Source organism: Hyalella azteca, unplaced genomic scaffold (genome assembly GCF_000764305.2).
Source record: "Hyalella azteca isolate HAZT.00-mixed unplaced genomic scaffold, Hazt_2.0.2 contig8139, whole genome shotgun sequence".
Taxonomy (NCBI): Eukaryota; Metazoa; Arthropoda; class Malacostraca; order Amphipoda; family Hyalellidae; genus Hyalella; species Hyalella azteca.
Genome location: NW_025938240.1, coordinates 22,843 through 38,505, shown reverse-complemented (window position 1 = coordinate 38,505; position 15,663 = coordinate 22,843). Strand labels below are relative to the sequence as shown.

General features: G+C 38.9%; 2 protein-coding genes across 3 annotated transcripts in view; one reads left to right on the top strand and one right to left on the bottom strand.

Moving 5' to 3' along the window:
* LOC108672345 (rhoGEF domain-containing protein gxcI) overlaps positions 1-9,353 on the top strand; it is a 58,262-nt gene extending 48,909 nt beyond the window's left edge. The window contains exons 1-2 of one of the 2 annotated variants that reach the window (XM_018159991.2): positions 1,593-1,852; positions 5,812-9,353. In XM_018159991.2, the coding sequence (XP_018015480.1) occupies positions 1,710-1,852; positions 5,812-8,092 (2,424 nt within the window). In that variant the 5' untranslated portion in view covers positions 1,593-1,709 and the 3' untranslated portion in view covers positions 8,093-9,353. Of the gene's footprint in view, positions 1-1,592; positions 1,853-5,811 lie in introns of those variants that run through there. The other variant, XM_018159990.2, reaches the window with a different exon arrangement.
* A 174-nt stretch (positions 9,354-9,527) lies between these two features.
* LOC108672346 lies at positions 9,528-13,685 on the bottom strand. Its single transcript, XM_018159992.2, has 3 exons — positions 13,523-13,685; positions 12,812-12,908; positions 9,528-12,318 (listed from the first exon to the last, which is right to left on the bottom strand). Exons 1-3 carry the CDS (start codon positions 13,592-13,594, stop codon positions 10,727-10,729), a joined length of 1,761 nt encoding a protein of 586 aa, XP_018015481.1. The 5' UTR covers positions 13,595-13,685; the 3' UTR covers positions 9,528-10,726.
* Between the last annotated feature and the right edge of the window lie 1,978 nt (positions 13,686-15,663).

Here is a 15,663-nt window from a genome sequence, read left to right as displayed (position 1 = left end):
ACAGGCAGATATTGTTTTCTTTTTTGCCTAAAGTTAGAACTTGTGTTTGGAGATTTGAAGATGCACTAGCTTTTCCTGTTGTCCTGTTTGCGTGAAAAGTTTCCCCCCACTCTGAAATTTCACATGATGCCTACGCTAGAAATAGGTATTAGAATCTAGAAAAAAATATTCATTTTTTTTTCTTTTTGATGTGGAGTGCCGCGTGGAGTGCCGTTATTTCTTTCAACTCAAACCTAGAATTTATCAAATTCCTGAAAAAAATGTAAAAAAACGTGACACATTTGTACAGCCACCTTAGTCAGTTAACAATCCTGTCGCGCTTGAAGACGAATTTGAACGCGACCAGTTTTTCAATGCTGTCGATTAGCTTCCTGTAAGGCGACCGCCTATCAGTTTTCCCGCGTACCTACCTTGGGTTCTGGGTACTCAGATGGTCACTTCCCAGAACCATCTGCGAAGCATTTACTGCTGCCTGATCCTTGGCTGGAGATGCTGCATGACCTTGGGTATGAATGAGCTTTCCGAAGGTCGGATGACGCTTTGTGTAGATAGGTACTACCTGGCTTGTTTGGTAGTCGCTCATAGCGCACCTGGAGTGCCGCAAACTTTTTGAGATCTCAACGCAGCCTCTTCTGAAATCAATTATTATCATCACTGGTACAGTGGTACTTGTTCCCCGTCACTCATTATGTGTGACATCCAAAAAGTTTAAATTTCGCATTATTATATATTCGTCTTGTCAAGCTGAGTTTAGTTACTGTTTATATATTTATTAGTACTCGTCAGTTCTGCAAGCGATCCTCCTCTGCTCTGCAGGGTTCGTAGACGCCTCGGTCGTACAACCGCAAACGGCATTCTTCGCGGCACTCGACAAGTGCACGTTTCTTTGTCGAGTTTGATGAGGACGAGATGTCTGTGTAGGTACATCATAGCAAATAAGCTTCTATGCATTTCAGGCTAATATTCGTCGAACTTTGAATTACTCTTAAATTCGCTTCGTTCCTCGGCTGGAAGATGGCTGACCATGTTGAAAGTTGTTCAGAAATTCCTATTCGGTTGTTCTAATAATCCAAATTATGTATGTACCTACAGGCCACAGTTTCAGCAATTTAATTCGCACTTTCACTAACATTTTTGTAAGATGATTAATTTGTGATTATTAACCTCGTTGACTTAGCACTCTTGATTTTACTTTCGCCCGAGCCTCTTTTATCGTGTTTACTGAGGAATAATATGAAAACGGGTATGGTTAACACGTTGACTCCACTTGCTTCATCTTGTATTAATATTTCATTTTTTGTACTATCATGAAACAGTATTGCCAGACGGTATTTTTCCGGACAAATTCCGCGATTTAGTTTTTTTTAATTGCGTTGGCCTGCTAAAATTTATGATGGGGGTACTTCTTAATTAAATTTAAAAAATTGAAAAATGGAATTTTTACACCGAAACCTTCGAATATACTGCTATGTATTGAGTTATAGGCCTTTTTGGCCTTTTTTTTTGTTCGCGTTTTTAGGCCATCTGGGAACCCTGAATTATGTACCACTACGTCCTGGAGAAATACGGTACACTTTCGGAGTCAACGTGTTGATACTCTTTTTAACTATCTGTTCCAGATCCTTTCAGTAGCATGGACGGTTTCTACTGGATACGAATGTAGTTACTGATTTGTATTGCTTGCATATACTGTGATCGTATGCTCCTGGATGACGCACGATTACCGCAAATTACAGCATCTGGCGGTTGCCTCAGAGCGTAACGTAGGCCCCGGGAGCGGAATGAGGACCGTTCCGTATTACAGGAGCCCGTGTGCTCAGAGGATCCGTCGCTGGAGATCAGGAGGCTGCAGGTAATAATTTCATGCACTAGAAAGCTTAACAAGGAGCGTGCAGGCGAGCTAGCAGCTATTTGGCCTGCATTAGGTCCCTGCTCGAGATCTTGTTCGCTTTAGGAGTCGGGCCACGTGCCTCCCTGAACTCGTGTGCATAGCATACCTTTTCTAATATTTTTCAGAGTATTTTTTTTTGTATTTTTTTTTTAGTTTAAATAACCGGGATCCTTAGAAAACTTTACATGTCAATGAGCCGATGTGTAGATTATTCTGTCACCATCGCGTCCGCGTCGGATGTTAAGTTAATGTTTCATGTGGCAAAAATAAATAAATAGCTGCGAATAAATAAAATCTATCAATTATTGGCTAATTTTAATTTGCATTCCCATATTATAATTTTTCAACCTTATGTCGTATGTTTGACCGATTTTTGTGGCTTAATTTTATTTTACACTACAATTAAAGCTCAAAATTCAACAAACTCAAATAATATTTGAGAAAAACGATGAGCTATGCTATCACATGAGCTCCATCATTGAGTTAAAAACTATTTTTCTTCCATCTAAGTGTAGAACAACCAACTCAATTAAGCATGGTCATTTTTCAATTATTTTACGTTTGAATGAAGAAAATCACACAGAGCTACTGTTTATTAATAAATTTCTAGCTGCCAATGTTGTCATTCACCTCATGGCTGCCGGTTAGCTGCGGATGCTGAAAAAATTTACCCTAAGGAGTAACCCTGTCCGGGTAACGGTGTGATAAAACCTGACATTTCAACTTTTTACTGCATTATTTCTGAACGGAGGGTGTATAGCTACGCATTTTGATTGAACTTTTATATTGATTGTTACTCGACCCTAGGAGATAATACGTAATTTAATACGAACTAATGCATTCCAAAATGTAGGCACTTTTTACAACACTTCTCTTTAACTTCACTTCTTGTTTGTCTGTTTGTCTGTCTGTCTGTCTGCTACAAATCTTATAATCGAAATTTAACACACGTCTACTGTTCCTATCGATCTGAAATTTTGCACACTTGCGTAAAGTTGGAGACAATACAAGAATCAAATGACAAAATAAATGATTTTAAAAATTAGTTTTTTTTTTCAATATTAGAAAAATTGAAAAAATAATTTTGTCAGCTACAAATCTTATAACTGGTATTTGACACACTTTTACCTATCCAATGGATCTGAAATTTTGCATACGTGTGCGAAGTCGGAGGCAATGCATGAATCAATTGACAAAATAAATTATTTTGAAAAAAATTATATATTAAAAAAATATAAATTAATTTTTTTAATATTCGAAAATAAAATGAGTAATTCATTGTACATCTTTAACATTGGATACACTGGATTCTTTAGAAGTGTTGTCTTTAAAAAGTAATTTTTAAACGTATATTATTTAATTGAATTATAATTTAATTACACTGAACTGTGTAATTTAATTACACGAAATCTTCGTCACTGAACTGAGCCATGCAGCCAAAATATTGCTCTTTAAATAAGCTAATTATGAGGATATTGGTTGAAAATAGTACATTTTATTTTCAATATATTGCAGTCAGCTATTAACGTGTTTTTCAGTAATTTTAATTGTTTCTGTGTTGAACGATTCCGCTAACTTGAAAGCCCGTTGGAAATTCATTTGCTATAATAAGTTCTTTAGTTTTATCTTAACAATAATGGTTTGATCTTTCTCCGAGAGTAATTCTTTTTTCAGCCTTCGCTTTATTAGATTCAGCTGTGAAATTGTTCGACTCGTTTTCTATTGTATTGTGTTCGTACATTAGTGTCACAATTTCCGCATTTGGAACTTAGACTTGTTGGCGTTGTTCAAGGAAATTGATCACGGTACCTTATGCCGGCACTGAGCTGTCCATTGTTTGCGTTGGGTGAGCTCTTCGTCACTGGTCTTCCTGTGACGATGCATTAAACGACGTTGTATGGCGACGAGTTTCTACCCAGTAAGGAAGTGACGCCGAATGAAGCTTGTGGCTGATGACCGAGTTGTGCCGTGCTTGTACTTTACCTAAGCGCTTAGGTGACAGTTTTTGCTAATATATGCTTATGTGATATAAAATATTCGATCACCTACGGAGAAAATGTCTCCTTGCTAAAATAAGCAATGCAAAGAGGAACTGTCTGACGAACAAGAAACTGAGCTAGTTATATTATTTACTTGTAGTGACGAATAACCACATTTATTCTTACGTGATAAATTTGGCACCATTAATGTGTTGTTGCGAAACGAATTTTCATGCACATTTCCCTCGTTTTCCATTAATATTAGGGTTAGGGTTATCGTTTTTCATTTCGTGCTTCTAAGATTTAGTATTTGGATGATATGCCAATACGAATTAATTTGTTCTCTACAGGAGCATCTTGCAAGGTGAAGTGAGTATATCGATGGTACATAGAGCGTCTCGATATAATGACTTAATTGTTACATCCTGTTTCGTCATCGCTATTAGTATGCATCGAAGTTGAGTCCCACGCTGTTAGTTCTCCATGCATGCATTAATCCTGGTGGCAGCTTCAAACTGGATTCCTTCTTGTGAACTCGTTTAATTTATGATCCTTATTCTTTTTCTGTAAGTACACAACGAATAACGCTGTGGTTTATTGCATACTTTAGTGTCGATGAATGCCATAAATGATAATACTCGGATGAAATTTATCTTAGTTATATACCTTATTCTGATGCGCGTCGAATTGTTTCTACAGCAGATTCTCACGTAAAAGGAAAGTGACCGCATGGCTCCGAGTAGCTTTTGTGCCATGTAACGGTTTGTTTCGATACCCAACACACAGCTTCTCTGCTCCCGATCTCCTAATTGGCCGCATCACAGGTTGGGCGCTAGGCTAACCAGCCGCGAAGGGAGCGGGTGTTGTTTGAATTGTTCTTGACACGCGTCCAAAAACCATTCACCATTAGAATTTGTCATGACTTAGTTTTATTCATCTTGTTTCGTATTTAATGGTTCATATGTGATGATATATCTATTCTTGATTGTGAGCCGTTGCTTGTTTTAAAATTTCAAATCCTTCGATTAGAAACAGTATTTGTATTATAACTTGTATAATTAGTTTTATCATGATCATAAATTGAAAATTGCGTTCCTGTCTTTATGCTTGATGTCATTGTCAACAGATGAAGTCAATTCTTTTTCACACTACCATTGTGATTTTAATGTTCATTTATTGCTCCGTTTACACATTTCATAGCTAAGTAGCTCGTTCGTCCATATTCAAGATGAAAAGGGATTGCAAATCATAAACGTGAATTTGACTTCACTCCTTATTTAGCGAACAGGAAATCAGATTCATTGTCCGCACCAATCCCGCTCTTAATTGCGACAGTCTTAGCGTCGACTGTGTCGCATCCTGCTCGTATCTTTCTCTTTCCAGGCCCTGGAGCAAAGCCCCAGGGAAGTGGCATAGTCAATTAAACTCTTCTTCAATTGTTTCATGAGGTTGGGAGCGTCCGTTTATTTGAAGGCTCCAGCAGCCACGCGTTTATTAACTATACTAAACTGTCCTTGGTATGCATTCAGAACTACACGCTCTCGGGTCTTTTATTTTGTTTGAAGCGTCCACTTCTTCAAAATTGGGCAGCTTTTTGCTGCCGTGCTGCTAGCGGCGTTGCTCCAGTTTCTCGGGAGGAAGGTTATCTGCTTTGCCGTATATAGCGAACTAATATCGCAGTGGCGATGCCAGCTGCTAAGCGGGCACTTGTGGGGCGTGTGCTCGCTGCCATCAATTTTATAGAACTCGCGGTTCAATTCAAATATCGCCAGAAAGACATAACTTGCGGTTATTTTGTAATAATGATTTTATTTTGAAGATTTTCAGGATCTGAACCCCAAAAACTTACTTTGTTATATATATACCTGTTGTTTTAGAGGGTAAAACAAAACCTCAATTCATTATTTTTTCTATTCCCTAATTGCTGTTTTCTGTGTGCAGCGAGACGATGGAGAGGCTCATGCGACTCGTTGTGGCCCAGGGCGAGACGATACAGAACCAACTACGGCGTCTCAATCAACGCGAATCACAAATTGAGAGTTACGAGCAGCAAATGCATCTATTAAGAGTACAGAGCCTAGGAAATGACTACCTGTTATCTTCTTATTTACACGACCAACATCACCAAGCACAGGACCAACCTCACGGCATGGAGCAAGTAATGGGCGTGGATTCGGGATCGAAATATTCCTCGCATCACAGGAATTCTTTACTACCTCCAGCTCGATTACAGAGCGGTCCACATGTACAGTTCAATCAAGCGCATCCCACTCTGCTGCCTAGTATGTCTGATACGCGGGAAGTTCATGCTAAACCCATCAACATCGGAGGAGGTCCTAATGATTTGTTCATTCAGGACGCCGCAACTTGCATAAATACTGCCGGGCGAAACAATTTTGTCCGTTCTATGAAGTCCACAGAACCTCTGAGGTACAGCGGTCGACTTAATAGATCGAATAAAGATGAAACCCTTGACGAAGAGAAGAGTAAAGATTCTGGAATATTATTTGCGGAAGAAACCGACGATATAAGCCATCGGGATATTGAGGATCTAAATGAAGCCGAAGTCCAGGAGCGATTAGCTCTTTTTAATAAAATGGAAACAATTTTGAACCGAATGTTAGAAGAAGAGGAAAAAATCCACGGCCTGAGGTCAACCATTGAAGTGATCCAAACGCAGCAGAAACAGGAAAAAAATATTCTTGAATGTGACTTGAAACGAGCTGCTGACGACCACGCTGCGCTTGTGGCAGAGGTTCGATCGAACGAACAACAGATTCGCGTCCTGGACACGTCGGCGGCCCAGAAGAAAAAACTAATAGACGCTTTATTGGCAGATGAAGTGGACTCCGACCAGGAGACTAAATACCTCCAAGCAAAGCTGGACTATATCCTACACCTTCCACCAACGGCTTTTAGGCTCCCAGAGGAAGGGGATGATCCACCGCCTCTGCCTCCTCCTCCGGCGCATCCCGCTTGCTTGGTACAAAGTCTCTTACCTAACCACCCACCTCAACTTGTGAACCCAATTACGACGAGCTATCGGCAACCTTCTCCCAACCAACAGAAGTCAAGTTCACAGACACAGACGAATAAGCATTTTCATTCTAGGAGTTCATCAAGCGATAATCGGCCACCATGCGGCGCCAGCCATCGGCCCCCTTCTCCTAATGTTCTGTACAACAATAGAGCTCCATCCCCCTCAATATTTGGGACCGTCAACAGAGCTCCATCTCCAGGACCTCGTCTTCCCAACAGGTCCTGTTCGCCGAACCGACGAAAACCGCTCCAACCGCCGCCGTACGAACACCATAAGCTAAACGGCAACCTAACTACCATCGATAGTACCAGCGTACCGCTTCTGAGAAGCTCAGTTTCTGGGAGCAATCCCACTCTTCAGTCACAAATTAATAATAAGAATTTTCAAAGCTCTTATTCTTTGAAAAATACGTTCACGAGCGTTAATGTTTTACCGAATAGGACGGATTTAAGTTTAGCTAGTAACCAAAACTTGAACAGCTCAGAACAAAATCAAAATACAAATAGCCTTAAGAATATCAATTCCATTCACCTAAGAATCAATACTTTTAAAAAGCAGGTTGGAGAAGATAATGATGAGGATGTTCCACCACCCCTACCCTTGTGTCCTCCACCTCTTTTAACACCCCCTGCCAACGCCAAGGACATCATGCAGTCAAACACTTACAATATTAAATCCGACATGAATGGCGAGAAAAGCCGCACCGATTTCTCCAATAATGAGGCGAGTAAACGAAACTTACTGAACACGATCGGCAGTCGAATAGTGAGTGGCAAATCCAGCAAAAGCGTAGACGATGACGACAATGACTCGACCACAAATAATTCCAGCCTTGGTTTGAGCTCGCGTTCCAGCACTTCCTCCGAAGCATCAATGAGCAATTGTTCTTCTTCTGTTTCTTCGGGCGTTGGAGTGGATTCTTTCCCGTCCAGTAATATCAATAAAATGCAACGAACACGTAATCAAATTTCAGCCGTTAATGGCAAAGACTCCAGTGTCAAGTCGCACTCGTTGCTGTTGCAAAACAACAGCATAACATCAAGCACCGATCAATTGGTCCTCAGCGGGACAACTGATGTGAAAAAAGACTCTGATTCTGGTGACTCTAACTCCGACACAGGTTTGAGTTCTCTGCACAGCAGCAGCGACGAGGCCGCCTATGCCCTGGATACTTTAGTGTGACTAAATATTGATAACTGATACTTCAGTACCCTAACCACTTATTGTTTATAACTCGTCCATTCCATGGAAGTTCGTATGCTGAAATACTTATCAGCTGGAAAACCCCTGAACTATAGACCAAGACATATTGATGTAATCAGTGATTGAACAGTGCAGTAGCAATTCAAGCGCTTGAACATTGCTCATTTCGAATTTAACGTAAACGAATCTAAATTTTGTGCTAAAAGTTACGTAAAGCCTTGGCGGAATGGATTGCAAATATATGTTTACTTTCTTTATGTCTTCGTAGAAATTTAATGATAGATGAGCTGATTTTAACAACGGGTAAATATGCTAAATACATGTCATGATTTGTAGCCGAATAGGCGTTATAATTTTTGCATACAATTTTCATTGAATTATGATCATTGTAAACCAAATTTCGTCGGTAATGGTCCAGTGGCGGATTTATTGGACTCGATCTCATGGTCTATCTTTACTTCGACGCTTCTAGAAATAACTGATTTTTTTTCCTCTTGCTGATTCACATAGCATTTCTTTGCAGTGCTAACGGGTAGAAGAGATTCAATCTATTGATAGTTTTTAATCATTAGACACGGGATTTCTTGTTTACATACAGATTTATTTCATTTATTCTAGATAATGATCTTGAACGCTTTCTAGTATCTCATTACTCTAGTTCATCTTCATGAATTTTATATCGCATAAGTTAGAAACTCGGAAGCTATCTTATGGAAGAAAACTCATTCAGCACTTCCATGAGATTCCACGTTATTCGTTCAGCTTAATACATTGTTGGTCACCTTAATTTCAGAACGAACGGAGTACTAGTGGGCTTCAACGAATCTATCTGTAGTATTTTCTATGGATTGTAAAGCCCTATCTTGTACCAAAGAGAACGTACAAAATGTCAAACATTGTGTTAAAATCGCAATGACCGTCCTGTAATTAGTTGAGATGATTCGAGCTGCTTTTCATATTCAACGAATGCTCATTCGGTATCAATAATACTCTACAGTTTCACATTCACTGGAGCACTAATGTCGAGTTAATTTAAGAAGGCATAGAAGAACAAGCGTCAGTAATGTGACATCGGCAGAGGCTACAGTCGCTGCCTTTCAACTCATTCGCAGCAATTTATTATAAGCGAGTAATATACCAAATCACGCAACTGTAAATACGTTAAGTAATTTAATTATTAATGTATATAAGGTCGTGTAAATCCCAGTCTGCGTCAATAAAGATTTAATATCCCCCTTCACTATGGTTATCATTTGTTAAGGTCAATATATGTATAACCGTTCATGTGTTTGAACGCACTCTTCTACGGAAATTTTGATTTTATGATAGCCAGAGCAAAGTATTCGCACTAAAGCTCCAGAGGGAAATGGTCTTTGAAGTGCACTTCAAGGTAAAATTATAGAGTAACTTTTTCACTTCCGAACTTTATTTCAAATACATCCTGTCAATACACAAACTAAGGCGTTCAAGTTGCATAGCATTCGCTTAACTTGATGTAAGCTACTTGTTTCTCCTAGAAATCAAATGCATATTAGCTGAGCAATTACATATTAGCAATTAGCTGAGTGAGCTAATTGCATCAGCACGATATGAAGTCAGGAAAAAGATACAGAAGATTCAACAATGAAATCGCCTCGGCTCTATGTTCAGAAGAACGTCACACTAATCGAGTCTCAAACGTTTGGATCTCAGAAAAACTTGATACAGAAAATAACACGGCCACGTCCTTCCTTTTTTATGTAGTAAATTAAATCCCGAATAACAGCAGTCTTAATGCAAAACAGGATTTCAAATACATAAATCGTATCAGCGGTGTAATAATGTACGGTTTCACTTAACCCGAAAGCGTCTAACGAACTTGGAAGTGTAACTATTTAAAAACTGAATGGAACATGGTATGCTACGCTACTGGAAATAGAGTTCAAAGGTAGAGCACTTCATCGATTAGTTTAAAGTACTGCTACTAACAGAGTAGTCGAAGATGGACTGAATTAAACAGAACGATAGTGTGAACAAGATCATACAAAACAATTTTACAGCAATAGGGTAAACTAGATCATACAAAACAATTTACACTGAGAGTGTAAAGATTATACGAAAAAATTTGATGCTTACGAAACTCGTATTTTCAAGTTTTTCTAGAGTTCAAGGTCGTCCTTTAATATAAAATAACTGTAAATACATTAAATCTGTATCCGTTGTACAAGAGGAAACGTAAAGATAAGTGGGCGTTTAGAGAACGGTATAAAATAAGATCTCGACGTTGAACGATGTTCGTTAACTTTCCTAATAAAAAAATAGTTTCGAGTTGAAACCAATCTAGTCCCACCATTTTGATATAGAAAAATTTATGCCAATTTCAAGAAGACTATCGTAGATGAATAAGATCGAGAGTTTAATGAACAATCGTCGAGAAAGAACAAAGGATGGTTGAACAATCCTATGATTATTGTTGAGAGAGAACGAAAATCATATTGGACTGACAACTTGACTATTAGTAAGCCAAGAACGTTGTCATTCCAATCAACTTCAATCTACAGAACTCCAACGGTTAACGTAATCACGAAACGGTCAAACACACTTGCCGGGATTGAACAGCCTCCAATAAAAACGTCACTCATTATTCAAGACTGGTGCGTTGATTGCCTCATGTTCTCGAGTTAGAACATCCACGTTATCATCCTTTAAGTGTATTGCGTGCAGACGTGAAGCAGGACTGCCAGCATCTTCAGCCTCCTCTTCAGGATTCGCGTCGCTAGCCGAGAATCGGTCAGTGTTAAGCCTTGCCATATTTTGCGAAGAGACAGCATCAATTTCCGTCATCGAAGTGTAGTCGCTGGTCTCGTGAACAACAGTTTCGCGGAGCTCACGATCAGTATCAGATGCCACAGCGACATTTTCATCTCTAGGCGAGGTTGAAATTTGGGTTTCACACGTCACATCGCAAATTACTGAATGTTTCTCAGAGGAAAGGTCACCCTTCATTTCTCCCAATAAATTATTTTGTACAACTGCATGAAGTTCGCGGTTTTCATTCACACCACTGGTATAGTTTTCGTCAGCAACAGTTTCAAGAAACCCTGGCTCATCCAAGGTCCCCAAGAGCAAAGGGCAAGACTGCCTCTCAGTCAATTCAGTGGAGTGAACTTCCGTAGTTGTATTGCTGAGGAGTTCTACGTCCATCTTCTCTCCGTCTTCACTCGGTATCGACGCCTGAACTTCAGCGGTATTGTTGTCAATAGGAATGGAAGTAATAAATTCTTCGGTTTCAGCAGATTTCTCTTCTCCTTTATCGAACGGAGTAGCTCCTTCCTCAATGCTATAGGGAGCAAGTAAATGAGCGCCATGTCCTAAATCCCAGGCAGCCGAAGGATCATGTAGAAGATCGACGCTTTTTGCAGGAAGCAAAGCGTGCTGTGCATGAGATTCAGAAGAATCTGGACAGGGATTGTTGGCAAGAGCTTGACTAGAGACGTAATGACTTTGTTCGTCAAGAACAAGTGAAGGTGGGCTCAAAAGCTCTCCTTGCAAACCTTCGTTGTTCATGTTGAGCGAATCAACCATTATTGCTTCTGGATCAGATCTACAAATTAAATTTTCAGATTCTAAAACGAGCGTTTTTGGATCTACACAAGCTTCAGACCTGCTGATGACTTCATGCCTGATGGTGCTTGCAATCGATTGGCCATTATTATTTTCAGGCAGCACTTGAGTGACCACATCCTTCAAAGGCTGATTGATTTGGTTTACATCGGCTATTGGCTGAAGAGTTTCTGGCTCAACACTACGAATCACGTCACATTCATTACCCTGCACTGGATCAACGTCCACTTCCATTTCCTGCACTGCGCAGGGATCATCGTTCGCAGGGTGAAGTTCAGTGGGTTGTACCACAACACTCGGCTCGACAGCGCATGGGATCATGGGGGGCGCATCATCAGGACTTGGCTGGACGGCCATATTCGGCTGTCGGACTTCATTCGAGCTATCAACGACAGTATTAATGTTGTCAGTACACTGCTTGAAGGACTCGAACGTGCTCTCGTTCATGATTTGAAGGTCATCCAGCTTTTTGTTTGCACTGCTAAAAATCTCAGCCACAGAATTATGGGCATGAGACGAGGCTTGATAAGTCTCTGCAAGAACTTCCCTCAGGGCAGGATTGTAAAGCATGGAAAGCTCCAACAACTCCTCTGCAGCTACCACTGGAATAAAAGTTGATATGAATTTTTTTAATACGAGGAAAAATTATGATGAAGAAAAATGAAAGTAAAATGAATTTCAATGTTTTATACTAGAAGCAATGTCATGAACAAGATTCTCTCATGATAGATGATATTTTGATATAAATACTAAATTTATTCAAGAGTTTTTATATCTTTTACAGAGTATACCTCATAATTAAGTACTATTCTAACAATTGTTTTGTGTAATTAAATTATATGTATAGGTACTTGAAGATGAAATTAATGTACATATCCCAAATTCAATGCTATTCAACTTTAAGCTTTACAAAGAAAGTGTATTTAATGTGCGTATGTATTAATTCGGCACAACCTCAAGTACCAAAATATGTACCTACCTATTATTACATGCTGAACTTTTAATTCTGCGGCTTTGAAAATATTCAATCATATTAATATAGCGACAATCGGAGAAATTGACTATCTTACTGTGTATAAAACATGATTATCTGACCTCGCATGTTCCTGAGCTGTTCCTTCATCTTCAGAAGTCCAGCATTCAGTTCCTTCAATCCCTGCAGCGTGTCAACAAGTTGCTCATTCACCTCAGCCTGGAAATTCAGTCAACTTAATCGTTATCAAAACAAACCGCTCAAACCAACATCACAAATTAGCTTTTGAACCACCACTACCACTAGTTTGAAAATAATACTGGTACAGTGGTGCATGCAATCCATGATCATGGCAAGATATGAGCAGTCACCATAGTCAGGAGTGCAAAAATCTACATTGTAAATAATGATGCTTTGGTTTGGTTAACAAACTTACTATAGATATATATATATACATTCTATAGTTTCAAAATAACTGTAGTCATCAGAGATTCAAATAAGTGAATTTTTTACAAGATTGATGCTTGCAAAATGCAAGTTTAACAAAAATCTCAGTAGGTGTAGGTTCACTTCTTTGCCACATGAATGTACAAGGATGATAAGCCATTTCAACAAAAAAATAGTCCTATGAAGCTCAGAGGGTAAATTTTCAAACACAAGTCATAAAAATAAAAAAAATAGAGAAATTTTCAACAGGAATTTATGAGCTAAGGATTCAGGAAATATATGAAATTTTATTATCTATGAAAAAGTAAAAAAAAAACACATTCAGAACCAAGAAATACTATAGAACCAAAACCAGTACAGAATGAGAAACACATGTGAAATCTCACCAAAGAACTTTCAAGTGGACTTGAACTTGATCCAGCAACACCAGCAGTTGAAATTGAACCAGATTCAGCCATTTTTGTGAAGGTATATTTAGTTATATCCAGCAATGAAATAATGATACAGCAAAAGTGCTAGAGAGAGCAGGCTAATTATACATTAATATCTGAAAAATAGAAGAATGTTATGATATCAATTAGTAAAAATTCACAGGCTAAGTACATCAACTAAATAAGAACTTCCAAACATCATTATGAATCACTAAACAACTTCGTTAGCTTAGTTAGGGAGGACCCACCCACACTAAGGATTTGGATATTTTAGCAGCAGCACAACATTTATGTACATATAAAAATATTCAAGTTTGATTTAAGAACAGAGCATGCTTTTTTGCGCATTTCTCATTTATGGAAAAAATGCACTATTGTGCTTGCCATGTCTGTCTGTCCGTCCATCTGTCCCTGTCCATGACCTCAAGTTTTTGTCGACGAGAAAATGCGCTCTCTGTCACTCACTGCAGTGAGTACCGAGTTATATTTTTTTATTAATAATCTGCTTATTTGTTCCCTCAATAAGTTGAACAATATTTCTTGCTGGCACTGCATGGGAGATCAAAAAACAGGTTACCAAATGACATTTTAATGGAATGTAACATTTTGAAAATACAATTTTCATTATCAAGCAGGTGAAGGTTTTGCAGCACTTGAAATTGAACTTATGGGAATGACAGTAGTTCAAATCATGGGTACGGTATTGTGGATACCATTTGCAAGCTAAGCCTAAAAATTCAGATCTGAAAATAATTTCAGCTTCCAGGCTAATCTTTTAATCTGGAGGTTAATAGCTCGGAACTCACTCATGATGAGGGCCTCTGCTATCGCCAGTCTTGATGGGTCAGGGCCTCTAATGTTGCTCGAGTTATGGTGATTACACCAATATAGAAATATGTTATATGTCGCACTTGTCCAAAAATTAGATAGCTCTAAATTTGAGTGTTTCATATAGAAGATTTTTTTCAGACAAATTCCACAATCTAGTTTCTCAATTAAATACATGGGATGGCAATAATTTATGATGCTGGTACATCCTTATTTAATTATAAAAATAAAAAAAAAATTGAAATTGAATGTTAGCACTGGAGCCTACAAATTTACTAATATTAAATTATAGTCCTTTTTAGCGCATTTTCTTAATATGGAAAAAATGCCCTATTGTGCTCGTCATGTCCGCCTGTCCGTCCATCTGTCCGTGACCACGTTTTTGTCAATGAGAAAATGCGCTCTGTCACTCCACTCACTGTCTCACTGCAGTGAGTAGTGAGTACAGAGTTATATTTTTTTATTTTTGTCTGTGGACTTGGCCATTTTTTAGGACAACTTGCAACCCTGGGCCTATACCTTCAAAAAAAGTAAAGAGATAGTAAGTTCATCAGCCAATCATTGATGGCCTTTCAAGCAAAATCCACCAATCATAGGCAAGAACATAGAGCGTAAGTACTTACGTTCACTTAGCGAGTGTTGAAAGTATATAGCTGTATAGGCCCTGGTAGGCTGGTGAATGGTACGGTGGTACCTGAGGGTGGTGGGTCCCACATATGTTAATCCAGTAAGAATTTGTACATGAATATTCCCAATTCCTATTTATGTATAACATACCGAGGATTACAGACCTGTGATCTTGATCTCACAGTCAAGCCTAACACTCACAGATGATTAGGGTTTTTTTGAAGATAGTGGTAAAGAGTCTTGTCCAGTATTCACTATATCAGTGGAAAGTGGTTCCCTAACTTTCTCAGGCTAGTTTCTCCTTTGGCTCCCAGTGAATCTCTAGTGCCCCCTCCCCAAAAAGACAGATAAAAACAAATGATTCCTTCTTGATATTTAGTATGCTGCAATTTTAAGAGAGAAAGGTTAAACACAAATAAGTAGGTAATTCACAAATAGGTAGAACCCCATTTAGAGGAAATAGGCCTCTTCCAAATATATGGAAGAGGCTGAACTCATGAATTGTATAATAATGGACAACATGGTTTCTGGCAAAATTGTTCCTGTTTGTCATTGTCACCAGTTATGACTTATTGGAGCACCATCACTGCTTGAGGCTCTACTGGAGGAATGAGCAGGCTTGGCTTGAGGCATAGGTGTGG

Coding starts and splice junctions, on each gene's coding strand:
- LOC108672346 (XM_018159992.2), bottom strand. CDS start 13,594: ATGGCTGAATCTGGTTCAATTTCAACTGCTGGTGTTGCTGGATCAAGT. Junction 12,909..13,522: donor GTCCACTTGAAAGTTCTTTG/GTGAGATTTCAC, acceptor CTGAATTTCCAG/GCTGAGGTGAATGAGCAACT. Junction 12,319..12,811: donor ACAGCTCAGGAACATGCGAG/GTCAGATAATCA, acceptor CTTTTATTCCAG/TGGTAGCTGCAGAGGAGTTG.